At 39.2% G+C, this 27,863-nt stretch overlaps 1 protein-coding gene across 2 annotated transcripts; it reads left to right on the plus strand.

Moving 5' to 3' along the window:
- Positions 1 to 580: 580 nt before the first annotated feature.
- Positions 581 to 27,420, plus strand: SPI1 (Spi-1 proto-oncogene). 2 transcript variants are annotated; one of them, XM_014950113.1, is made up of 5 exons: positions 581 to 919; positions 12,227 to 12,320; positions 21,549 to 21,736; positions 25,718 to 25,874; positions 26,568 to 27,420. In XM_014950113.1, exons 1-5 carry the CDS (start codon positions 875 to 877, stop codon positions 26,882 to 26,884), a joined length of 801 nt encoding a protein of 266 aa, XP_014805599.1. In that variant the 5' UTR covers positions 581 to 874; the 3' UTR covers positions 26,885 to 27,420. The 2 variants fall into 2 exon arrangements, with proteins under 2 accessions (XP_014805599.1, XP_014805600.1); XM_014950114.1 differs by lacking the exons at positions 581 to 919; positions 12,227 to 12,320 and adding an exon at positions 14,247 to 14,344.
- The last annotated feature ends 443 nt before the right edge of the window (positions 27,421 to 27,863 follow it).

Below are 27,863 nucleotides of genomic sequence, written 5' to 3' on the forward strand. Positions count from 1 at the left end.
CACTGCACGGGACATGTAGCACTTTCTCCTTTTGCCCACTTGCTTTGTCCTTGCAGGAGCTAGAAAAGAAATGATAAGAAAGAAGTAAGAGGACTAAGTCTCTTTCACTGAACCATTTTGCTCTATTGAGAAGTTTATGGAGAAAGTCTCATGGGCTTAACTTCAGTGTTTGGTAGAAAATTGTAGAGTTGAAACTGCATACTACTTTTTTTTTTCCTTTCTGCAGAGTATTGCCACCTAATTCCAACACAGGACTATTATTAAAGCAGGTCTATGCCACCGCACTGCCCTCACAGAAGTTGTCAGGGCCGTGTCTCTTATGATACGTCATTGAACCAGAGAGCAGCACCATCGTTATGGTTCATCTACAGTGGGAAGCACATAGTCTTCCACAGAGCCCTGCACCCATGTGCTTGTTTATTGGTAGCCGGCCCAGGCTCTGGGCTGCTGATTATACAGTAAGCACCTGCCCATGGCAGATCTGGCTCGGGGCAGACTTCCTGTTACAGCGCCACAGCTCCCTGAAATGAGATTTATGCAAACTGGCTCAAAGCTGTGATGTCACAGCGCACTGATAGACCCAAGGGCTATCTCCCTTCTACAGACATTTGATAAAATCAGGAACTTCACATACAACTCGGGAAGAAGTTCACCTCAGAACCTATTAGGGCAAACTATGAAAACTTGTTAGGGTCTTTCTCCTATCCTGAGATCCATCACTGCAAAAAGGACTCCACGGAGTCCGAGGATCTCACTTTTTTATCTTTTTTTATCTTTTTTTTTGCTTTGTTTTGTTTCATGTGATTTTTTTCAAGTCAATTATTCTGGATGTTTGAAAACTGAATTAAGAAAAATTCACTCAGAAGTTGGCTGAATGTTGCAAGCTTGCAAAATGGAAGGATTTCCCCTCATTCCCCCTGTGAGTATATGGAGTTTATTCCTAATATGGATCATTGGGCTCAGCAGAAAAAGGCAAAGTAAACCAGGTTTTATTATTTGAGAATATCTCTGGTTTGGTCTGCATTTGTAATGCCAGGAAGTTGGGCTTAGGTCAATATATAAAGCTAGTGACAACATTGCAATGAATGGGAAATTAACATTTCCTCCCTAAACTTGTATCTGATTTTGATCTCCATTTGTTTTCAGAGATTAAATGTATGGTATTTTTGTCCAGTATGCGTATAGCAAGTCAGTAATTTTTTTTTTTTCTCAGTGCTGGCTTTGTGATATAAGGCCGAGTCTTTCTTCGGGTTGTAATTCTTAATAATCCGGAGTCTCTGACATAGTTTATGTATTTAACTATCTACCAGCCTGTGAGAGAAGAGTCTCTGAATGCTGATTTTAGGTATTGCAGATTTTAGGACTCTCTGCTCTTTGCAATGATGACATTTTAATTTCTAACTTTAGTTTCTCTTGAACTGAACTCTCTTGAATTCACTTGCTATGAAAAAGCAAGGGGAAAAACCCACAGCCCTTAATTGGGTTTTTTAATGTTTTCTCCAAGATACAAATGTTTCTGTATGCTTATGAGGCTGTTCCTATCCTTTCTTTAACTCTGAAGCATTGTTAAACTGCTGTAATTTATCGTCTGGTGACTTTGGAAACTATTATTTATGAAGAACGTAATGTCACAAACCTGTTATTCAGAAACAAACCTTAATGGGAAATCTCTGAGCAGAATGGGTAAAGAGGCACTAACTAGATTTTATTAAGTTTGTAGAAGTTGAAGAGATGTCAGATAGGGTGTTTTACTTGGCTTTTTATGTGGTGGATGACTTATGGTAATTCTCTGTGCGTTCAAAAACAGAAAGTGACAATGCGGATCCCAGAGTCCTTTCAGCAAAACTTGTATCAAGTTTTCTTCTTGTCTTGGCCCATCTGATGAAGGCTAAAGACATGTTTCCTTATCTTCCACCCAGAAAGATGGCCTTTCAAATTCCTTTCATGTTTGGTATCCACATTGACTGAAAAAACACTCCTTCTTTTTGGGAAACCCTTTATTCTAGCAGTTCATCATCGGCGTCCCTGAAATCCCCTGTCTACCCAAGGGATGAGAAGACCCTAAAAATCTTTTTTCTTTTTCTTAAGTACGCTTGAGTTGCCCAGTGGATTTACTGTAAATCCGTCAGGACAGAAATCTGAAAAGAAACTGAGAAAATTAAAAAAGTCCAGAGAGATTTCTCAGTACGTTACTTGGTGGGCTTAAAAAAAAAACCTAAAAGTAACCCAAACCTTGTCCTCAACTACCCCAGAAACCAGCATTTCCATTTAAAAAAAAACCAACCATAATTGTTAATGTTCTGTCCACTCATTCAATCACAGCCAAGTTTTCTGGACTCTTTTCTGTCAGTATTGAATTCCAGTGGATACACTGAATAAATGGAGTGAAAAACTAACACAGTCTGGCCCATATTCTAATTTGTGTTGCAGTTAATAATCTGGCTGAATGCTGCACAGATGAACGATACAACAGGCAGTGAAAATTCAATTATATCTTACAGGAGCACTTGATGGGAATTTGGTTTTTATTTTTGTGAGTAAAATGTCCAAAAATTAATAATTTCATGGTTTTTACTTTCAAAATTGTTTTAAGTGCACTTCAAGCACTGCCAGTTAGAGCCCCCCATGGCATCGTTATAAATGTCTGTGCCTCCTGGGACTTTTTCAGAGGGGAGACATAAGCCTGTGTGCAGAGAGGGGGTTCTGTGAAGCAATACTTCCCCCCTCTGCCCCTCCCCTTTCAGTTGAGGGTGGGTCAGTAACTGCCTTCCTCCTGACTATGCTCGGAAACTCTTACCCTTCATTTGGAAAACGCTGCTCAAATGGTTTAGGAGTCCTGCATCTTTTCCTGAAGATTAGGAATTTTGTATGGAAAAGTTCTGCAAACTGGGCCCGTGTCTCCCAGTGCATGATAGAATCTATTTGTGCTACAGGGTGAAAAATTATTAAGTCAAAGATCTTTGTCTAAAGAGTTATATGTGAATCCCTAAATAGTCATCCGTAGAAATCCCAGCTTTGAATGGAAGTATATTTGTATGAGAGCAAAAATGCCCCACAGAAGGGTCTGTTCCACATAACTGCATTGCCAACGTGGTCCAGTGAGGCTGGCCTAATGAGTGATCATAGAATCATAGAAAGGTCTGGGTCAGAAAGCACCTTAAAGATCCTCTTGTTTCAACCCCCCTGCCCTGGGCAGGAACACCTTCCACTAAACCAGGTTGCTCAAAGCCCCATCCAACCTGCCCTTGAACACTTCGAGGGATGGGGCCTCAACAACTCCTCTGGACAACCTGTTCCAGTGTCTCACCACCCTTAGAGTAAATAGTTTTACTCATCTTGTCTAAAATAGTTATACTGTAGGTTTTTTCCAAGGAAATATGGTTAATCGTGGCCTTAAAACTTGTCTCAGCAGCACACCACTGGAAACTGTGTGGAGTATTTCTGAATCACATGCCAGTGAACAGTTATGTCAGGATAACAAAAAAAGATCAGCATTTAGTGAATTTACAATCACCTGGAATCATCTGACAAAGTCTTGGTGAAGCACAAGAAATTTCAGATGGCTTTTCAGCTGAGTCCCCTATACGTCTCTTAACCAATGCCAACCAAGTTTTCTCCAAGTAGTTTTGTGTCTTTTCCCTTGATCTTCAGGGCAAAGAAAGAATATGGAGGCAACTCTCCATTTATCAAAGTTAGTGACAGATAAAGTATTGTTTGTTGACCTCTTGCTTGAGGTTGAAATATGGTTTTAGAGAGCGTACTGCACCTTACGGCATGTAGGAAAGGAGATACCAACTTCAGACCACAGCCATGAGTTGCTAACAAAGCTTTCTGTCACTCTTTCAAATGAAAGGAATTTACAGAACAAATGGCCATTGACATCAGTTAAATATTAAATTATAGCATCATTTAGCTATTCTTTGCTTTTTGTCAGGGGAAACAAAACAGTTCAGTGTCATGGAAGCGCTATTAGCAAGATGATGAAATGGGTGTGTGGGTGGGGAGGTTCCAGAGAAGGACGGGGCGAGTGGGTAAAGATTGGTGCAAGAGGCAACAGCAGCACATGGTGAAATCTCTCTAACTAGAGAAAGAGCTTCCAATAAAACTTAAAAAAACCCAACCAAACAGAGATTAAAAACAGGTTCTTCGAAATAGTTTCTCTAATGAATAGAGGAAAATATCCCACCTTCCTACAGGATAATCAGAAAGAATCCGTGCTGTAGTGTCTCCTTTGACCACTATCTGATTAAGTTTATGATACCTAAACTTTTAAATATTTAATATACATCTTCCCATATTATTGAAGATCAGACACCCAGATGAAAGTGGTGCCAATTCAAGCCCTTTGTGGGGAGTAAGTGGTCCAGGTTGCATGAGTCAATAAGGATATACACATAAATATTTTATCAAATGGATCACTGAACAGAAAACAAATTCAAGGAAGAAAATTCTCACAATCCCTAATAAAAAGACTTTAAGTCCCAGAGTTTCAAAACAGAGTATATAAAAAAACAGTGATCTATGTAAAAGCAGACTGGTTTTAGATGTTAAGTACTTGCAACTCACTCTACAGTCAGCCAGATCTGTAAATACTAAGGGAATCACTTTTTTAAGAGTCTATTTAACACACCTTCCTTTAGATCTGGTCATTGAATACACATCTGGACTTGCAAAACAAGCTTTTGAACGGTAGAAATAATTCATTCTCAGCTCAGACTGAGACACTACTGCCTGTTACAGTACCTTCAACTGAAAAGGGGGAGTTTAGAAAATCTTAGGGAAGAAGAGACAACAAAGGAAGAACACAACTAGGAAAAGTCAAATGTTCTTTCCCATGCCTAAAATTCGTATTGTTCATCTTCTTTTGGACTGATGCTTGGTCTTTCTGCCAAGCTCTACTTCTGTAAAAATATGAGTGACAGAGCTTTTCTTGTAGCAGTGAAATTTTATACATAGAAAAATAAGCCTAGATTAACAGGACATTGATTCCTTTGGAAATTTGTTTGGTTTTGGCTAAATATGTATCAGAGCTACAACTTTTGATGCATTTAGATAAAGAAAATTTTTATAATTTCACTCAGTTTCTAATATTTTAGTTGAAAGGAAACATAGATTTTTCTTTCTAATTATATACATTTATACGACTTTTTAAACTTCCATTTCTCCCAACTAGTATGATGTGCATTTTCTATCTGGATGTTGAGGTGTCTCACAGAATATGAATGGTTTCCTTTGGGTTATGACAAATTAACAATTCTGAATATGGAGGCAAAAACTTCCTACATTCTTCAGGTTGACATGATTTAACAGGAAACATAATGGGGGAGTTGGGTAGAAAAGTAGAAATTCCATTCAGAACTTTGTCCTGAAGAAAGCAAAATAGAGTCTCATTACTTTTTCTTGTCAGAGAACAGAGTACACCACAGGTCTAAGGAATGGGAATGAGTGAATGCGTATAACCTGTCACGGTTAGAGAGAAAACAAAGAAAATATGGGGGGAAAACCCCAGGGGAAAACCAGGAATTACCTCCTTTGACCACCCCTCTGAAATCTGGTAAATAGGTTATACTTCCCATTAAATTTCTGTATAGATGGAGGGCAATTCTTTTGGAATCATATTGATTTGGAAAGGGAGACCGCACCTACATCTTATGAAGACCAGAAATTAGTCCCTTCACTGGTATCCTTGCTATGGCTACAAATAAATGATTATTTGCTCCTTTTGCTTAGTCTTTCCCTCAGATAGTTATAACCCACAATAAAGACATTCTCAAGATTTCCCCAAAACAATTATGTACCACCACAGATTATACTGGGAGCTGACAGCCAGATAATAGATTGGCTCCTGAGGCTTTGAATATCCCATGGATGTGATGCCCAGTTAGTGTGTATTCTGGAAGTCATAACATTTTAGGCAATCTTACCAGTCCATTTTAATATGATATGCTAATACAGCATGCAGCTGCTACTAAGGTCCAAAGTAATTTCTAAAATTATCTTCTATTCTTTTATGTTCTAACATCTTAACCTTCTGGGGATAAGTCTGTCTTTTTCTTGATCTAATTTCTTCAACGTCACCATAGAAATCACATCCCTAGACATGGCATTAACAGAAGAAAAATGTTTCCATTACTACCTCCTAGAAATAATTTCCTTTCAGAGTAAACAGCAAGGAGGCATTTGAGTTCTACATTGCAGCTGACACCGTAAAAATTTGTTCAGATTGGGAGAAAATACTGTAATCAACTTGACTAGACAAAAGCTTAGCAAAGTCCTGGGAAGGACACTGCCCTGCTCTAACTCATCTTTCTGGAAAAAGATAAAACCAAAAATTAAATGAAGCAACAGAATTATGTGCAGCTAATACTGAACAGACCGGTTTTATTGAAATAATGTAAAATGTTAAACAGTGTTAACAGTGGAGTACTGGGAGGGGGAAGGAAGACAAGTGGGAAAGTTGGCCTGTCATCTTGTTTTAAGGAAAGGGCTTTAATTCGACAGCTAAGTATCCAATAGGTCAGAACTCAGTATCTGCCCCACATCTGGACCTTTTAAGTCTTCTCTGTACATACCTAACAGCCCTGTGCAGCTGATTTGAACCAGCAAACATTTACAGTTCATCTTGGACAAAAACTGAGAAAGAAAACATTATTATACCCTCTGTCAACGTGATTACCCTCATACAAACTGCCACCATTTAGTGAGACCTCCTAGAAACACTTAGAATAACATGCACAGGCAAGAGAAATTTCTGCTTTCTCTTTTGTGTGCCAGAGGAATAATAATAATAATAAATGGCTGACACTACCAAAGAAAAGGTCTTCCTGCTGTGCTGGTGTAATAGCATCTTGGCCTGATGTCTGAGATAGCTCTCTAAGCAACTCTAAGCAGTATCTGCAGATGACTGAAGGGTGGGATAGCAAGAACTTGTGTAATACCACAGGAGAAGTTCTGCTACATAGACTGGGTCCAAGGAGATGGATTAATCCTTTGGTATCCACATTGACTGAAAAAACACTCCTTCTTTTTGGGAAACCCTTTATTCTAGCAGTTCATCATCGGCGTCCCTGAAATCCCCTGTCTACCCAAGGGATGAGAAGACCCTAAAAATCTTTTTTCTTTTTCTTAAGTACGCTTGAGTTGCCCAGTGGATTTACTGTAAATCCGTCAGGACAGAAATCTGAAAAGAAACTGAGAAAATTAAAAAAGTCCAGAGAGATTTCTCAGTACGTTACTTGGTGGGCTTAAAAAAAAAACCTAAAAGTAACCCAAACCTTGTCCTCAACTACCCCAGAAACCAGCATTTCCATTTAAAAAAAAACCAACCATAATTGTTAATGTTCTGTCCACTCATTCAATCACAGCCAAGTTTTCTGGACTCTTTTCTGTCAGTATTGAATTCCAGTGGATACACTGAATAAATGGAGTGAAAAACTAACACAGTCTGGCCCATATTCTAATTTGTGTTGCAGTTAATAATCTGGCTGAATGCTGCACAGATGAACGATACAACAGGCAGTGAAAATTCAATTATATCTTACAGGAGCACTTGATGGGAATTTGGTTTTTATTTTTGTGAGTAAAATGTCCAAAAATTAATAATTTCATGGTTTTTACTTTCAAAATTGTTTTAAGTGCACTTCAAGCACTGCCAGTTAGAGCCCCCCATGGCATCGTTATAAATGTCTGTGCCTCCTGGGACTTTTTCAGAGGGGAGACATAAGCCTGTGTGCAGAGAGGGGGTTCTGTGAAGCAATACTTCCCCCCTCTGCCCCTCCCCTTTCAGTTGAGGGTGGGTCAGTAACTGCCTTCCTCCTGACTATGCTCGGAAACTCTTACCCTTCATTTGGAAAACGCTGCTCAAATGGTTTAGGAGTCCTGCATCTTTTCCTGAAGATTAGGAATTTTGTATGGAAAAGTTCTGCAAACTGGGCCCGTGTCTCCCAGTGCATGATAGAATCTATTTGTGCTACAGGGTGAAAAATTATTAAGTCAAAGATCTTTGTCTAAAGAGTTATATGTGAATCCCTAAATAGTCATCCGTAGAAATCCCAGCTTTGAATGGAAGTATATTTGTATGAGAGCAAAAATGCCCCACAGAAGGGTCTGTTCCACATAACTGCATTGCCAACGTGGTCCAGTGAGGCTGGCCTAATGAGTGATCATAGAATCATAGAAAGGTCTGGGTCAGAAAGCACCTTAAAGATCCTCTTGTTTCAACCCCCCTGCCCTGGGCAGGAACACCTTCCACTAAACCAGGTTGCTCAAAGCCCCATCCAACCTGCCCTTGAACACTTCGAGGGATGGGGCCTCAACAACTCCTCTGGACAACCTGTTCCAGTGTCTCACCACCCTTAGAGTAAATAGTTTTACTCATCTTGTCTAAAATAGTTATACTGTAGGTTTTTTCCAAGGAAATATGGTTAATCGTGGCCTTAAAACTTGTCTCAGCAGCACACCACTGGAAACTGTGTGGAGTATTTCTGAATCACATGCCAGTGAACAGTTATGTCAGGATAACAAAAAAAGATCAGCATTTAGTGAATTTACAATCACCTGGAATCATCTGACAAAGTCTTGGTGAAGCACAAGAAATTTCAGATGGCTTTTCAGCTGAGTCCCCTATACGTCTCTTAACCAATGCCAACCAAGTTTTCTCCAAGTAGTTTTGTGTCTTTTCCCTTGATCTTCAGGGCAAAGAAAGAATATGGAGGCAACTCTCCATTTATCAAAGTTAGTGACAGATAAAGTATTGTTTGTTGACCTCTTGCTTGAGGTTGAAATATGGTTTTAGAGAGCGTACTGCACCTTACGGCATGTAGGAAAGGAGATATCAACTTCAGACCACAGCCATGAGTTGCTAACAAAGCTTTCTGTCACTCTTTCAAATGAAAGGAATTCACAGAACAAATGGCCATTTGACATCAGTTAAATATTAAATTATAGCATCATTTAGCTATTCTTTGCTTTTTGTCAGGGGAAACAAAACAGTTCAGTGTCATGGAAGCGCTATTAGCAAGATGATGAAATGGGTGTGTGGGTGGGGAGGTTCCAGAGAAGGACGGGGCGAGTGGGTAAAGATTGGTGCAAGAGGCAACAGCAGCACATGGTGAAATCTCTCTAACTAGAGAAAGAGCTTCCAATAAAACTTAAAAAAACCCAACCAAACAGAGATTAAAAACAGGTTCTTCGAAATAGTTTCTCTAATGAATAGAGGAAAATATCCCACCTTCCTACAGGATAATCAGAAAGAATCCGTGCTGTAGTGTCTCCTTTGACCACTATCTGATTAAGTTTATGATACCTAAACTTTTAAATATTTAATATACATCTTCCCATATTAGTTACCATACCCTTGAAGATCAGACACCCAGATGAAAGTGGTGCCAATTCAAGCCCTTTGTGGGGAGTAAGTGGTCCAGGTTGCATGAGTCAATAAGGATATACACATAAATATTTTATCAAATGGATCACTGAACAGAAAACAAATTCAAGGAAGAAAATTCTCACAATCCCTAATAAAAAGACTTTAAGTCCCAGAGTTTCAAAACAGAGTATATAAAAAAACAGTGATCTATGTAAAAGCAGACTGGTTTTAGATGTTAAGTACTTGCAACTCACTCTACAGTCAGCCAGATCTGTAAATACTAAGGGAATCACTTTTTTAAGAGTCTATTTAACACACCTTCCTTTAGATCTGGTCATTGAATACACATCTGGACTTGCAAAACAAGCTTTTGAACGGTAGAAATAATTCATTCTCAGCTCAGACTGAGACACTACTGCCTGTTACAGTACCTTCAACTGAAAAGGGGGAGTTTAGAAAATCTTAGGGAAGAAGAGACAACAAAGGAAGAACACAACTAGGAAAAGTCAAATGTTCTTTCCCATGCCTAAAATTCGTATTGTTCATCTTCTTTTGGACTGATGCTTGGTCTTTCTGCCAAGCTCTACTTCTGTAAAAATATGAGTGACAGAGCTTTTCTTGTAGCAGTGAAATTTTATACATAGAAAAATAAGCCTAGATTAACAGGACATTGATTCCTTTGGAAATTTGTTTGGTTTTGGCTAAATATGTATCAGAGCTACAACTTTTGATGCATTTAGATAAAGAAAATTTTTATAATTTCACTCAGTTTCTAATATTTTAGTTGAAAGGAAACATAGATTTTTCTTTCTAATTATATACATTTATACGACTTTTTAAACTTCCATTTCTCCCAACTAGTATGATGTGCATTTTCTATCTGGATGTTGAGGTGTCTCACAGAATATGAATGGTTTCCTTTGGGTTATGACAAATTAACAATTCTGAATATGGAGGCAAAAACTTCCTACATTCTTCAGGTTGACATGATTTAACAGGAAACATAATGGGGGAGTTGGGTAGAAAAGTAGAAATTCCATTCAGAACTTTGTCCTGAAGAAAGCAAAATAGAGTCTCATTACTTTTTCTTGTCAGAGAACAGAGTACACCACAGGTCTAAGGAATGGGAATGAGTGAATGCGTATAACCTGTCACGGTTAGAGAGAAAACAAAGAAAATATGGGGGGAAAACCCCAGGGGAAAACCAGGAATTACCTCCTTTGACCACCCCTCTGAAATCTGGTAAATAGGTTATACTTCCCATTAAATTTCTGTATAGATGGAGGGCAATTCTTTTGGAATCATATTGATTTGGAAAGGGAGACCGCACCTACATCTTATGAAGACCAGAAATTAGTCCCTTCACTGGTATCCTTGCTATGGCTACAAATAAATGATTATTTGCTCCTTTTGCTTAGTCTTTCCCTCAGATAGTTATAACCCACAATAAAGACATTCTCAAGATTTCCCCAAAACAATTATGTACCACCACAGATTATACTGGGAGCTGACAGCCAGATAATAGATTGGCTCCTGAGGCTTTGAATATCCCATGGATGTGATGCCCAGTTAGTGTGTATTCTGGAAGTCATAACATTTTAGGCAATCTTACCAGTCCATTTTAATATGATATGCTAATACAGCATGCAGCTGCTACTAAGGTCCAAAGTAATTTCTAAAATTATCTTCTATTCTTTTATGTTCTAACATCTTAACCTTCTGGGGATAAGTCTGTCTTTTTCTTGATCTAATTTCTTCAACGTCACCATAGAAATCACATCCCTAGACATGGCATTAACAGAAGAAAAATGTTTCCATTACTACCTCCTAGAAATAATTTCCTTTCAGAGTAAACAGCAAGGAGGCATTTGAGTTCTACATTGCAGCTGACACCGTAAAAATTTGTTCAGATTGGGAGAAAATACTGTAATCAACTTGACTAGACAAAAGCTTAGCAAAGTCCTGGGAAGGACACTGCCCTGCTCTAACTCATCTTTCTGGAAAAAGATAAAACCAAAAATTAAATGAAGCAACAGAATTATGTGCAGCTAATACTGAACAGACCGGTTTTATTGAAATAATGTAAAATGTTAAACAGTGTTAACAGTGGAGTACTGGGAGGGGGAAGGAAGACAAGTGGGAAAGTTGGCCTGTCATCTTGTTTTAAGGAAAGGGCTTTAATTCGACAGCTAAGTATCCAATAGGTCAGAACTCAGTATCTGCCCCACATCTGGACCTTTTAAGTCTTCTCTGTGCATACCTAACAGCCCTGTGCAGCTGATTTGAACCAGCAAACATTTACAGTTCATCTTGGACAAAAACTGAGAAAGAAAACGTTTTTATACCCTCTGTCAACGTGATTACCCCTCATACAAACTGCCACCATTTAGTAAGACCTCCTAGAAACACTTAGAATAACATGCACAGGCAAGAGAAATTTCTGCTTTCTCTTTTGTGTGCCAGAGGAATAATAATAATAAATGTCTGACACTACCAAAGAAAAGGTCTTCCTGCTGTGCTGGTGTAATAGCATCTTGGCCTGATGTCTGAGATAGCTCTCTAAGCAACTCTAAGCAGTATCTGCAGATGACTGAAGGGTGGGATAGCAAGAACTTGTGTAATACCACAGGAGAAGTTCTGCTACATAGACTGGGTCCAAGGAGATGGATTAATCCTTTTTTTTTTTTCCCAAGCATTTTATCATTTTATTCCTGCTGATTCAATAAGAACTTGAAGCCTCCCCCTTTTTTCCCTTGGCAATATAAAATGTGTTGGCATCTCCCCTTCACTAACTATATGAATAATTTTGAAGAGATTTGTGTAAGCTTACAGTTCTAAAAATTCCTCTTCTCTTTACAGCCCTCTGAAGATATGGTACCCTATGAGTCAGACCTCTACCGACAGCCCCATGACTATTACCAGTATCTCAACAGTGATGGAGAGAGTCATGGCGGTAAGTTAAAATATATCTCCTTGGAGCATATGGTCTCGTGGGATACCACAGGAAAGAGATTTAGGACATTCAGGAAAAGAACACACACACTGCTGTGATCTATAATGTATAAGCACATACTTTCAAATCAGAAGCCACCAATATTTTATTCTGCTTAATAGCACTATTCCAACTCAGCAACTTCAACACAGTTTCTCTAAAGAGAATTTTAGAAAGCCCTGACGCAGGGAGCTTCCAGGACATTCAGTGTATTGCCAGGAAGGTGGGATCTCATGATCTCCATCCTTCATTATCTTCACTGTGTTTTTACTTTCCTCTGCAGATCAAAAGCACTCTGCTTGTTTCAGAACTCTTTGAGGACATGGATTTGCAATACTGCATTTCTCTTCTTGCATTCCCATCTCCAATTCCTGTTTGACTTAGGTCCTAAGTATTCTATTTGTGTCTTCATTTTGATTATGTTTCTTTGGTATTTGGCCTTTTTCAACTCCATATATTTCTCTCTTTCTTTTGATGCCTTTTGCATGCTGCCACACCTAGCTTTAACTTTCACTCTTCCTCCAGTACACCCAAGTACTTCCTTCTAGCTGTCTGTATGTAAACCTAGCTTAATATAAAAATACCGTATGGTTACTTGTTGCTTCAGTTTATGCACAGGATTTCAAAGTCTTGGTGTCTTTGTATTTTCATGTCATCTGGGCACCAGACTCTAAATCAATGCAGAGGGGAGAGCCGTGCTTTGTATGTCTGACACTACCAAAGAAAAGGTCTTCCTGCTGTGCTGGTGTAATAGCATCTTGGCCTGATGTCTGAGATAGCTCTCTAAGCAACTCTAAGCAGTATCTGCAGATGACTGAAGGGTGGGATAGCAAGAACTTGTGTAATACCACAGGAGAAGTTCTGCTACATAGACTGGGTCCAAGGAGATGGATTAATCCTTTTTTTTTTTTCCAAGCATTTTATCATTTTATTCCTGCTGATTCAATAAGAACTTGAAGCCTCCCCCTTTTTTCCCTTGGCAATATAAAATGTGTTGGCATCTCCCCTTCACTAACTATATGAATAATTTTGAAGAGATTTGTGTAAGCTTACAGTTCTAAAAATTCCTCTTCTCTTTACAGCCCTCTGAAGATATGGTACCCTATGAGTCAGACCTCTACCGACAGCCCCATGACTATTACCAGTATCTCAACAGTGATGGAGAGAGTCATGGCGGTAAGTTAAAATATATCTCCTTGGAGCATATGGTCTCGTGGGATACCACAAGAAAGAGATTTAGGACATTCAGGAAAAGAACACACACATTGCTGTGATCTATAATGTATAAGCACATACTTTCAAATCAGAAGCCACCAATATTTTATTCTGCTTAATAGCACTATTCCAACTCAGCAACTTCAACACAGTTTCTCTAAAGAGAATTTTAGAAAGCCCTGACGCAGGGAGCTTCCAGGACATTCAGTGTATTGCCAGGAAGGTGGGATCTCATGATCTCCATCCTTCATTATCTTCACTGTGTTTTTACTTTCCTCTGCAGAATAATAATAATAAATGGCTGACACTACCAAAGAAAAGGTCTTCCTGCTGTGCTGGTGTAATAGCATCTTGGCCTGATGTCTGAGATAGCTCTCTAAGCAACTCTAAGCAGTATCTGCAGATGACTGAAGGGTGGGATAGCAAGAACTTGTGTAATACCACAGGAGAAGTTCTGCTACATAGACTGGGTCCAAGGAGATGGATTAATCCTTTTTTTTTTTTCCCAAGCATTTTATCATTTTATTCCTGCTGATTCAATAAGAACTTGAAGCCTCCCCCTTTTTTCCCTTGGCAATATAAAATGTGTTGGCATCTCCCCTTCACTAACTATATGAATAATTTTGAAGAGATTTGTGTAAGCTTACAGTTCTAAAAATTCCTCTTCTCTTTACAGCCCTCTGAAGATATGGTACCCTATGAGTCAGACCTCTACCGACAGCCCCATGACTATTACCAGTATCTCAACAGTGATGGAGAGAGTCATGGCGGTAAGTTAAAATATATCTCCTTGGAGCATATGGTCTCGTGGGATACCACAGGAAAGAGATTTAGGACATTCAGGAAAAGAACACACACATTGCTGTGATCTATAATGTATAAGCACATACTTTCAAATCAGAAGCCACCAATATTTTATTCTGCTTAATAGCACTATTCCAACTCAGCAACTTCAACACAGTTTCTCTAAAGAGAATTTTAGAAAGCCCTGACGCAGGGAGCTTCCAGGACATTCAGTGTATTGCCAGGAAGGTGGGATCTCATGATCTCCATCCTTCATTATCTTCACTGTGTTTTTACTTTCCTCTGCAGATCAAAAGCACTCTGCTTGTTTCAGAACTCTTTGAGGACATGGATTTGCAATACTGCATTTCTCTTCTTGCATTCCCATCTCCAATTCCTGTTTGACTTAGGTCCTAAGTATTCTATTTGTGTCTTCATTTTGATTATGTTTCTTTGGTATTTGGCCTTTTTCAACTCCATATATTTCTCTCTTTCTTTTGATGCCTTTTGCATGCTGCCACACCTAGCTTTAACTTTCACTCTTCCTCCAGTACACCCAAGTACTTCCTTCTAGCTGTCTGTATGTAAACCTAGCTTAATATAAAAATACCGTATGGTTACTTGTTGCTTCAGTTTATGCACGGGATTTCAAAGTCTTGGTGTCTTTGTATTTTCATGTCATCTGGGCACCAGACTCTAAATCAATGCAGAGGGGAGAGCCGTGCTTTGTGAATTTTGTCTCCTGGGCAATACAATGGTCCAGTAACACCACCCTGGAAATATCAGAGTCAATATTGACTCAGGAAGGAAAAGCACCGTTCTACTGTATCACTCGTGGCAGTCCCTTCAGATCCTGGAGTTTCCCTAAAAGACTCCCACTGATATAGCAACTAGACCCATCGCTGCCTAATTTAAGACATCTAGCAACTTCACATAATACTGTTTTATCTGTGGCAACAGAAGCTACCTTAAGGGACAGCAAGTTACAGAACAGGATTGTTCTGAGCATTTAACTGAAAAAGAGTCCTACCTAAATTTGTTCTCAACGTTGCATTCAAGAAACGCCTATGATACTCTTAACACCTGGACACAAAGAATTAATTCAGTTTTTATAAGTTATCTCATGGTATCTGTCAAGTCACATTAATCAAACCCAGCAAATTCCACATGGAAATTCAGGGTTTTTACATTATAACCTGTACCTGTTTACACACCCATAAAATGAGGATAACATTTATTATCTCAAAAAGAAATTGTGGCAATTAAACAATAAATATAAAAGATGCCATGTAGGAAAATGCACTGGGAAATACTTTTTCTGTCATTAAATCTAGGCTACCTCAAGCAACAACATCCTTTTATCTTTCATAATCTTACCATCCCATCTGGTTTACTGCCCATTTTTCTGTTGGAAGGCTGTTCCTAAGCTACACTTATTTTTTTAATCATAACGAACACAACAAAAACTCAAAATCACCTATGTAGGTTATGGCCTAACAGTGCCTAAACACCCACTTTGAACAGAAATTTGTCTCTTTCTAAACCTGTGTTGCACTGGTCCTGAAGACCCAAAAACCCCATTGTTTAGTGCTGTATTTCCTACAGTAAGTGGTTATGGAGGAGGCAACTTAACCCCAGCCTGCACATTTCAACCAAATTGTTATTTATGAAAGCACCTGTAATGTAGTTACATTCTGTCTAAATATTTCATATGCCCTATGCTTTCCTGAATTGCTCAGAGTCCAAAAGAGCAATGAACAACCAGAGAACACAAAAGGGAGCAAAAAACACAAATTAGCACATTTTGCTTCTTTCCTATAATCATTGACAAACCCAGCTTTGGCTTTTGTTTTGTCAACATGACAAAACTAGTGGGTTTTGGGAAGAGCCATGCAGAAGAGCAAAAAAGGGACATGACAAACTACTTTAAGAAATATGTATTAACTGTTCAGAACAATGTGGATAAAAGCACAATGATTGAAAAATGACAGAGAAAATGAATAAATAATGTGCTGCAGTGATAGCACTGAAGCAAAAGACTTGAGAACATGTTTAGATAAGAAAAAAGAAGAAATAAGTAGGCAGAATTATAAGACAGGAGTTCAGCTTGGCTACAATGAGATCACTGGCAATATATAAAAAATAATTTTGCAGGTCTACTCAATAACACTATGGATCTCCAAGAAAAGCTACCGGTTAAAGTAAATAGATACTACAAGATAGAATAATACTTCTGATTTTGCTGCTAGGGACTGCTAAAGAAGGTCTTGCTCAAGTGTCAGACTATCTCTCTCTCTCATTGCTAACAAATTAATTTTGTGGAAGGGAGATGGCAATAGCTTCATCTATAAATCTGTGGCACATGCATTACCGACACCTTTCTAAAACATAACACTGAAGGCAACCCTTACTTTATGTTTACATGAGCAGGCAGTAAAGTGCACACAATAACGTGTCACTAATTTAATATGTAGGAGATCATTGCCAAGAAGTTAACACTAAATTTAACAAGCAAAACACACCAGAAAAATATCCATACGTTCATCACAACATGCATTGTTTGCATTTATTTTGTATACTGTAGCTTAAGTACTTTCTAAATATTGTAATAAACACAGATACACAGTCATGCAGGACAGAAGCTACTTCAACTGATCATGTATTTGTCCATCACCCTACCCTGAGCTTGTATGCTAGTAAGTCTGTAAATGTAATACAGCATATTTTGTAACACTAATGCAATCTTAGTAATTACAAAATGCCACTGCAGCGTTGTCTCTTAGTTATTACTAAACATTATTGGTTTAGTAAAAATCACTTTTTGCATGAAGCTGAATGCTGACCCTTGTTCGCTTTGTTTCTAGCTTCTGGGAACTTATTAGATTTAATGATTTGTGATTTTATTTTCATCATATCATCATTTAAGAAACTCAGTTTTGATTCTGTTAGGATTTTAACCCACATAGAAGTGGAGGAAAGTCCAAACATGTGAACCTTAGTCTTAAATGCTATATGGCAAATAGAAAGAACTCCAAACTTCATTAAAAAACCCCCTTGCTTCAAAGCCATTCTCATGATTTGCTGGGGCCTGATTCATAGATTTTCCAACATTTGACATTATTAAAATCATGACGTTTGAAAAATGAGAGCTAATGTGGTCCTACTGTCATTATATGTAAGACTGCTGCTCTGCCTAGAGCACAGCAGTTCACTCAACAGAGAGCAGGTCCAGAAGGATTCCTGTAGGGAATCAACACATTCATTTTCCAGTGTCCTTCAATATTTTTCTCATTTCCTCTATGGGATTTTCCTTGCTTTTTTTTTCAGATGAGCGAAACACAATGGGAACATGTAAGCTGTGCAATGCAGCACCGTGTAAGAAACCCACTCCTAGTTCAAAATGAGTTGGAAAATCTGTACAGCACAGAGCATAACCACTCAGAGACACTAGCTCTGGCCTCACAAGCACAGCCATATCCACAGAGTCCTCTCCCCAGAGCAGGCAGAGCACTGTGCTGACAGAGCTGTCACGTTTCCGGTTCAAACGCTGGCTCATGAATTTCTGCATGGTTTTGCACTGTGTAATGCAGATTCAGCCTGTTACTCCACTTTATAATAAATACTTTCCTTAGCCTATTTAATATTCTAACCGCTGGTTCTAACATTATTCATCTACTAAAACAGGAGCAAAGCGATTTACATTGGTCAGAAGAGGACCGAAAAAGTTCAGTTCTGGTTTCTCACTTGCAGAGGGAGAATCTGCCTCCATGGTGAATATTAACCCAGTACCTTTGGGTCTGCTGCTGCTTCCCAACAGGCTAACATCCTCTCTGTCATGGGAGGGAGTTCAGAATTCATGACTGTCCTTCCTCTAACCTTTCACTACATACAAGACCAAAACAAACATGAGCTCCATGTCTCTATAAGAGAGAATTTTTTTCACATCCTCTTTCACTTCACATGAAATTTCTCATAATGACTCCATTGTGTAGCTATAGCTTGGCTTTTAATGATATTTTCCTTTACCCAAAGAATAGACACTTTCCATTTCTAGAATTTTTCTCTTCTTTCTTTTTTCTTCCTTCCATCTTTACATTTTTGAGAAAAGAATGGAATTGTTATGCATTACTGACATAAGACTAACAAAGAAGTAAATAGCTACTGATAATTCTAATAACTGCAGACACAGATATTTAGAATTTTTCAATATTTTCATGTGCAATAACTTAGCCAGGATGGTTAACTGCAGAAGAGCTTCTGCAGACAGAATTTGGAGTTTCTCTTTTAATACAACTAAAACAGTATTGTTTTTCCTAAGTATCACTGTGAAATTATAGATAATTTAGAAAGAAATAAGGACTTTTCCTCCTCTCACAACTTGAACATTTGGACATAAGTTTGTGTTGAAGTAATTTCTGACAGATTTATTTTGTAACAAATTAGAATTATGTGGTCACTGTAAGTCCCTAAATGCTGTGGTATTAGTTCTATTCCAGTAGAGTATTTTCATAGCAGCACCTAATTCTGTAAGAAAGGAATTCAGTAACAACTAAGCCAAATATTACATAGTGATTGACATGAATATGCAGAAATAGTGTTCTATAGGTTAATTTATTTGTCAAGAAAGAGTTTAAAAGAGCAGTTCTGGAGGCAGCAGGAAACTTGTCATAGGCTCCAAAAAAAAAAAAAAAAGTATCTTGAATTATAAAAACATGACTGCTGATAAAAAATGTTGAAGAAGAATCAAAAGTAGATGACTCAGGACATGCACAAATACCCATGGCTATGCATGTTGGAAATGTACTGGCTTCTCTCTTGACCACCATAGTTACTACTAGTAAGACATTAGGACCTGTAGTTGACAGCCTTAGAGAGTTTTGACTGGGCTTTATCATCCTCACAATTATGCATTGATCTCATATGCTGTAGCAGATTATCAAAACCAAGGGGTCTTTGAGAATATACATTGCCACCTGACAGAGGACTTTCTGGAGTGGGAGCAGAGCCAGATCATTCCAAGGAACAAGAGCACAGATCACTCCTGCAATGTACTCTCAACATTTGATTGTAGAGGGCTGCCCATGGCATATGGGGCCTCAACGGTTGGCTCCACTTTGAGAAACCTGCAGTAATTTAGTCCAGAAAAAGCGTGAGTTAGTGTGGCTCAGTATTCCAACTAAACAAAAAAATTTCTGATTGAAAGTGCCCAAAGCCTCCTTACCAGGACACAGGTTTAGATGACCTCTGGATTCAAACTCACATACACTCTGCCATTTCCCATACTGGAGCAGATGTGGATGTAAAGGCACCTGGGTACTTTGCACCCATAAAACCCACTTTTTAACCAGAGAAAACAGAATGTTTCTCTAACACTGCAACATGAAGAAGTGCTGCTGCGAATTGTCATTACACCTTCGGGTTATAAAATCCACATATAGCCCACAAAAAGCACTGAACAACAAAGCAAAAAAATTACAAAGTAATGCAGCAGCTCCCAGGGTGCCTTTATAAGCACCTTTCCTTCCCTTTCACATTGAGTGACGTGGTTTATCCATGAATCAGAACTGCAGGAAGGACAAACAGGTAGCATTGTAGACTTCCTCTAAAGGAAGCCACATTCAAAGTCACTATCCCAGATTTCAAATTCTCCATGAGATTAGACCTAACTGTTTGAAACATAAGTGAGAAGGATGAGATAGAAGCTGAGAGAAAGAACGAAACTGGTATTTGGGAAAAAATATTCACAGCATATTTGTATTCCAATAATGCCCTAGACAATAACATCGTATTTCAGAATGAGACAACTGCTCCTCTATAAATTCATTACAACTATGCTTGGAACAACACATTCAGTTCTGTCCATTGCTTTATCAGAAGGATGTCAACAGCTGGGGAGGAGCTTGGAGAAGTGCAGAAGTATGATTAGGGGGGTGAATATAGTGATTGATGTTGAAAGCCTGAGACCTAAATACATGCAGCTGGGTGAAGTGATAATTAGGAGTAGATTGCAAGGGTACATGACAGCAACCTCAAAACATGTGAAGGGTAGGATAGAAATTATAGTAATACAAGGGTAGAAAACTTGAAATAGTAAGATAGAAATTAGAATTCTTACACTGAATATCATAAAGAAATTTTGGCCATGCATAAAACAATGCAGGAAAAGTTAAACGACGAAAGATTAGTTTCTAGCTCAATTAAAGCAGAGGATGCAATGTTGACTTTGATTTTAAAAACAGAGTCCACACAAATGCATGCATAAGTATTAAGCGGTTACTGTATGTAAGAGAGAAATAGAATTTGCAATGCTCCACATTTCCTCTAGCAGATTTTAAACTTTGAGCAGCAGCTGTGAAAATCTAAAACTTTTGGGGGCTTTTACTGAAAAAACAGAAATCTAAAACGGAAAAGTTATGGAATTTAATTTCAAAAGTAAATAAATCAGGGAACAGTACAGCTGTTGAGTACCTTTTTACATTTTTGAAAAAACCTATATTATCACAGAAATGTACTAAAGAGATAAAAAAGGTAGAGAAAGAGTCTGCATCAGAATTTAAGCTTGCTGTAAACAGTGTACACAAGGCAGCCACAACAGTTTAGCCTTTTATTCTCTAGCACTGGTACTGAAAAACGTATGACATATCAAGACATGATTATTAGAAGCACCTAGTATCTAGGAAAGCACTATGCCTTTTCTGCAACATTCATGAAATTTTACTAGCAGTTTAAAATGAGGATAATTGTAGAATGATCCATAAATTTTCTCAATCTCCTCATTTCCATGGCACGAGGAAGAGTGTAATGAGAATATGACAGTATGTAAATCAGTAGAATTTTTTCCCTGAAGAATGAAAATGTAAGATAGTTATGGTCTCTTCCTGAGAAAAATACCAGCAGTAATGTCTTTTACATCTTGTGCAAAACTACTGAAATCCATCTCTTCCTATCTAAGAGTATTCTCCTAATTAAAGTGTCACAAGTATTACTTTCCAGCTACAGGCATTTATGAAATTTGGAAAAGAAAGTTTACAGGGACCTATACAGATTGCCACCAGAGACAAGACAGGTCAACAGGGATGGTGTGGAGTGAGTGGAAATGAGAGTGACAGGAGTAGGAGCCAATGAAAGACAGGTAAAGGTCATCTTTCTTGATCTTGTAATGACAAGACAATCCGTTTTTATTTTTTTTAGATCATTACTGGGAATATCATCCACACCACATGCACAGTGAGTTTGAGACCTTTGGAGACAATCACTTCACAGAGCTGCAGAGCGTTCAGCCTCCCCAGCTGCAGCAGCTCTACAGGCACATGGAGATTGAACAAATGCATGTCTTGGATTCTGCAATCCCAACCACACACATCGGACTTAACCACCAGGTAAGGTTACCAACCCTTACTCAGAAGATCATAGCTAAGGGTAAGGAAAATATGGCATCCCAGAACACATACTCTTACATGAAAGAGATTGCCAAAATGAATTACACAAGTACTTGATATAAAACTTAATTCTCACGACAGTGTGGTTTAAGCATTCTTTTTATCCGGATAGTAAGGAGTCATGTTCCTCAAACTCCGCCTAAAAAGATAACTGCATTTTGTGGAGGTTTTTGTAATTTCATCTTACTGCAGAAGCACTTGATATAAAGCTTAATTCTCACGACAGTGTGGTTTAAGCATTCTTTTTATCCGGATAGTAAGGAGTCATGTTCCTCAAACTCCGCCTAAAAAGATAACTGCATTTTGTGGAGGTTTTTGTAATTTCAAAATTTTGTTTAATTTGGAATGAAAATCAACTGGTTTTTGAAATCCTGCAGAGGAACTGGACCCAAGAACCATGCATTGTGACAGCATAGGTATCCATAACTACTGGGAAGTATTCTGAGCCTCAAAGTAGTAGGAAAGTTTTAAGTATTTCCAAGCAACCCTGGCAGTTTTACATGACCCATACAAGAAATGCTACCAAGGATAAGTCATTGGTAATTTTTTACCACAGTGAAACTGGCTGAGGAGAACCTGTGTTTTTACCTGAAAGCAAATAAGCCATGAGCCAAAACACACAGTCTTGACTCTGCTCAGATTTTACGTGAAACCAGACAACTCCCTGTAAAAAAAGATACTCCATTGTACAGCAGTCACCAAAGCACCAGTGAATTCTCACTGGAGCTGAAATTACAAGGGGTTCCATGATACTCTAAAGACACTATGCAAAGCAGGTGTGGCTATCACTTTTAACTCTCGATTCTACAACAATATGCCCAAAGTCATTACTGGGAGCAATAAGAAAGCTGGGTGATTTTGTGCCAAGGAGTTTCCCAAGGCAGGCAGGCTCCACACAATGTGCTAAATACAAGGCAGAGTAGGACTGACATCAGAGAAAAAAAAGTGTTTACTGATTGCAGTGCTGCACATAATGATGCTGTTGCTGCAGTTTTGTGAGAGAAACTATATGCATGGAGTTGTCATTTTGGGCTGCTTTGTTCAAAGCAAACTTAAGTATCCAAATACTTAATAAAAAACAAAGAAGGGAAAAAATTGAGTGAATAAGTTAACACTGTCAACAGGAAACTGACTGACTGAAAGCCATCAAACTTCTCACCTACTACTTAGAAAAAAAATCAGGAATAGAATATAAGATGTAGATACAAACAAAGAATTAGGAACAGAAACTTACAAATATAGAAAATGCTTAATGGAACAGCAGTCTGTGGGAAGCATCAAGTCGTTTCTGTTGCTCACTGCAACTGCTAGTACATAATGACTGACCGCTGCCTCCAGCCAAGGACAAACAATAAAAATTAGCCCCATTATGGATGTCTTTGGAAGTACTACCAAAAAACAATCTTTCATTTGAGGAAAAAAGGCAGAGAATTAATTTTAGTGCAACTTTTGATAAAGAACACTGTGCTGTCTCTGCCCCACACCAAGCTCCAGAAGATATTAGTAGATACAGTTCACCACCACCCACCTCTTCCTTACCAGCTGGGGATCTTTGGCTTTTGACTTTAACCTACAGTAGCTCATGCAAGTGGTACTCAGCATGCTCTGAGGTTCAGGCCCTGGTGTGTCTCAGCCACAGTCCTAGGCAACACATACGCTATTTTCAAAGAAACAGAAGCAGGAAGCAAGCTTTAATCCTCCACTGAATTTGCCAGTTACTAACTGCACCCATCCTTGTCGTGCAATGTCAGAGTTACAGTTTGCAAATGAAGGAGGAACATGCAAAGATATTTCTTTAATTTTCTGTTGATATCACATTATTTTGTGAAATCAAGGTTGAGGCTTAAGATGGTCTTGGACAAGATTTCTTTAAAAAGTTTTCTTAGCCTGTCAACAGGTGGTCTCACCAAATAATAAATTAAGAAAAGAACAGTCGTTCCGAAGGGAGAATGAAAGAAAAGTTTGGAAAACTGTGAATAGCTTTAGAAAGAGGAAAGTCACAAATGGATGCCACAGACCCTGAGACAACATCAGAATATGGAAAGCAGCTAGTAGTTTCTTAAGCTTTCTCTCTCCAGAATGCTAATGGTAACCTGGCTCTTTCAAACACTCCAGCAGGTCCTCTGCACCTCTGTCTAACATAATTATGTGATACAGTATGTATTGAGCTACGCTGAGCTTCAGGTGTAAAGTAAGTGTAAGCAAAACCACAGCAGATAGGGAAAGTGGGGACAGTGTGGGGGAAGCTTACTCAACTCCCCAGGTTGGTCTCTGCAACTCCCTTTGCTTGTCATACACCTCCTCCTCAACCCCCTCCCACCATCCCCTTCCAGCCCCAGAGGAGCAGGTTCCTTACTCCCAATGCACTCCAGGTTTCCACAACCTTTTTCTCTGCAGGGGCACCAATCTCTGGTCCTCTCCACTGTAAGGCATCGCCCCACCTTCTCATTCCCCTTCCCCCATGGCAGAGTCTCTCCCTTCCTTCCTACCCCCGGAGGCCGCAGCTTTCTTAACTGTAAAAAAGCTAAAGGTGACTCTGTGGTGAGGGCTGAAGTTTCGCTCTTGGGGATCTGACAGGAAGCTTACACACACTCTTACCCAATCCTGGCCTTCCTGCCAGATCGCCTCCAGCCAATCTGCCAACTCATTAACCGCCAGCTGCTGCACCCCAAAACCAGCCCTTGGCACACTCCCTATTGGGACATTTTAAGCTGGTGCAAAACTCATCTGAAAAGCACCACTGGGCAAAGCCCGACATGGGGTGGGTGGCGTGACTCATGAAGTGAACACCCACTCCCCGCTTCAGTCCCTAAGGTCCCCTGGGAAGGGAATCAGGCTCAAGACATACTTTCTTGGTGGAGGGAAGGAAGAACAACTCAAAAGGAGCTCACCTCCCAGGACTATCGATCTGGTCCATTTCATGAAAACCACATTCTATATGCTGGGAGATATTGATTGGGGATTTTTTAATGTAGTAAGAACTGGGTTCTTACTCCCTGTCCCTCAGACTGATCTGTTTCTCATTCTTAAATAAGAAGCTGCAATAATTGACGGCAACTGGTCACGATCCCTAACAAACCAGACTGCAACTGAGCATTTTCAGAGCTGAGGTATATTCCACACAGCTCCTGACAAGACCTCTTTGTAAGGGCAAGAGAATTTAGCACAAAAACCGGCTTGCTAGCTCTGCACATGAGAAATCCCCATCAATAGGGAATTTTCAGATAGCCACTTAGGAAAAGAGAACGTGAGACAATATGATGTATCTTCTATCTTAGTGCTAAGGCTGTTCCCTTCCTCACAGGGGAAATTCAGGACAGGAAGCTGACAGACCCATGTAACTCCTTCTCCAAGAGTTGGATGCAGTCCTGTAGGGATTCAGTGCTGTCAGAAGGTACTATGCCTGAGAAAAGAGGAGGACAACAGAGCCAAAGCCAGTTAAAGCAGCCATGCTAGGGCAGAACCATTCAGCTCTTTCAAATTTAAAAAAGTAGCTCTGGAAGGTCTGTGTTCAAAAAACATTTTTTCTCCAAAGCAGTTTTACACAGGGGACAGGCAACAGGGATCAGAAACTCATTAGGAAGAATGCTAGCTTTGGGGAGGTATGGGAGAAGAGAGGCAATATCACTTGCATAGGATGTAACATATGGGAAAGCTTTGCCTTTTACCATCTTATTCTTCCTTCCCTGTTGTAAAGATGCAGCTTTGTACACGTGTAAGTGCTGCCTGTTAGCTGGAAGTGTATCTTAATTGTGTAGTATTTATGATAAATATCAACAACTAAGTCACTCAGTATTACCCTAAACAAACTCATATGCCTCTTTACTTTCCCCCCTCTTTTCTCTGTAACTCTCTGTGACATTTCCTAACTGTATCTCCATGCTCTGTCACTCCTCCCTCTACTACTCTTTTCTCCCAAAGGTGTCCTATTTGCCCCGGATGTGCCTACAGTACTCCTCCCCACCGCAGCCCAGTTCTGACGAGGAGGACATCGAGAGGCAGAGCCCCCCATTGGAGGTGTCAGATGGGGAGACTGATGGTGTGGACCCTGGGCCTGGAATTATGCATGGAGAAACAGGTCAGTGAAGACAAAGGGAATTGGTCAAGCTATGTGTTGAGCAGCTGTTACGTCACCATGATGATAATGATAAAACTGTAGAAGTGCTGTGCTAGTATTTTATCCCACTGCCAAAGCTTCACATTCCCTGACTCCTTGCACCCTCCTGTTCCTCTGAATCTTTTATAACCATAGCTGTGTCTCTGTCTCAAATCTCATTTCTTCACATACTCTCCTTCTGCCTTGCCTATTCAGGTTTCCTGAGTGAAAATGGGTTTTGCCATTTCTATTCCAATTTCCATTGGAGTAGATGGGAAAACCAAGGCAAGAAGGTGAAGGGACTGATTTTTAAAAACATTTAGCTCTGTTTACTCAGTACCTGAAAGTCAGGTTCTGTATAACCTGCCCAAATTAGCTTCACATTAGTTTCAAATTAGCAATGTTTTTCAGTTAGCCTCAAACTAGCAAATTAATTTCAAAACAAGGGTTGGGCCTTTGGAATTCTTTCTTACTCCTGTTTCTTCTTGGTACATCAATGCACATTATGTCCTCTCAGTGTAACACTGTCTGTTGTTATAAATGCTGCAAACGGAAGAAGTTACGTGACTGACAAGCCAGCCAAAACAGTTATATGAATTATACATGTTCTGCTGTTTCACTAGGAACTACGCGCTGATCCTAAGGCTTAACCTTTCTTCTCTGACTCTTACACAGGCAGCAAGAAAAAGATACGTCTGTATCAGTTCCTTCTGGACCTTCTTCGCAGCGGAGACATGAAGGACAGCATCTGGTGGGTGGACAAGGAAAAAGGTACTTTCCAGTTCTCCTCCAAACACAAAGAAGCATTGGCACATCGCTGGGGCATCCAGAAAGGCAATCGCAAGAAAATGACCTACCAGAAGATGGCGCGTGCTCTGAGAAACTACGGCAAGACAGGGGAGGTCAAGAAAGTCAAGAAGAAGCTGACCTACCAGTTTAGTGGAGAGGTGATGGGAAGAGGGGTCACTGATAGGAAGCATTATCCTCACTGAGGCCATGGGACCCTAAGCAAGAAAAATATTAAGGCCTCCTGGCTGGATACCAGCAAAGGAGATGGACGCATCTTTCTCTTTGCTTCCTGTGCCCCCCTCTCTGCCTTTAAACGGCCTTTACCGTCAGATGTCTCTGGTACGAATTCCCTCCTTCAGCATCTGAGAATCCTAAACGTGACAGAATTCTTTGCTTCCATCCTACAAGTTGGACAGAGTTGGGAAATTTAAACAATGTACAAATATATTATTGTCAGGAAAGATTTTTTTTTTTTTTGATCGTATTGTAACTAAAGATTACACCTGATGAAGTTTTGCCTTCAGAGGTGGTGCCGTGTCATTCCCAGTGACACTGCATTAGCTTATGGCTTTCAAACTAGCATTAATACAGGCTCTGCCGCAGCTCTCAAAGCTAGAGAGAAGTTTGCAGATCTTGGAATGATACTTGTTCTTTTAAATAGTAATAACATGTACATATTTAATAAAAATTTGATATAATGAAGTTCTGGTGTTTGCATAATAAATGATTACTTCACAAACAAATCTCATGTGCATTCAATTATGCAAAAACAGCTCATGTGTGGTACCCAACCAAAAGGCAGTCTGGGTTATAGGGCCTTATCCATCTGTCAGTACTTTTTAATTTACTTTGAAACATAATCAATGCTGTCAAACTAAGTAACAAAGATAAAAGGTGAGATATATTACTATGAACGAGCCTACAGTACTGAAGTCAATTCAAAAATCCATATATATATATATATATATATATCTGTCATTACTTTTTCCTGTGCAAATGAAGCCCTGCCAGTTGAATAATTTCTATTCACTGATTCCAAGAATGACATTTATAGCTCTATCCGGTCTAGAACATAACAATTAACCATGTTCTTCTGTGGTTTCATTCATTTTCCTGCTCCTGTTCTTTCCTCTTGCTTGCTTACCTCCACAGTGATATCTTGATTCTAGCTTATGAACCTTT

This window comes from Calidris pugnax, unplaced genomic scaffold (genome assembly GCF_001431845.1).
Source record: "Calidris pugnax isolate Ruff unplaced genomic scaffold, ASM143184v1 scaffold68, whole genome shotgun sequence".
Classification (NCBI taxonomy): domain Eukaryota; kingdom Metazoa; phylum Chordata; class Aves; order Charadriiformes; family Scolopacidae; genus Calidris; species Calidris pugnax.

Coding starts and splice junctions, on each gene's coding strand:
- SPI1 (XM_014950113.1), top strand. CDS start 875: ATGTTGCAAGCTTGCAAAATGGAAGGATTTCCCCTCATTCCCCCT. Junction 21,737..25,717: donor ACATCGGACTTAACCACCAG/GTAAGGTTACCA, acceptor TTTCTCCCAAAG/GTGTCCTATTTGCCCCGGAT. Junction 25,875..26,567: donor AATTATGCATGGAGAAACAG/GTCAGTGAAGAC, acceptor ACTCTTACACAG/GCAGCAAGAAAAAGATACGT.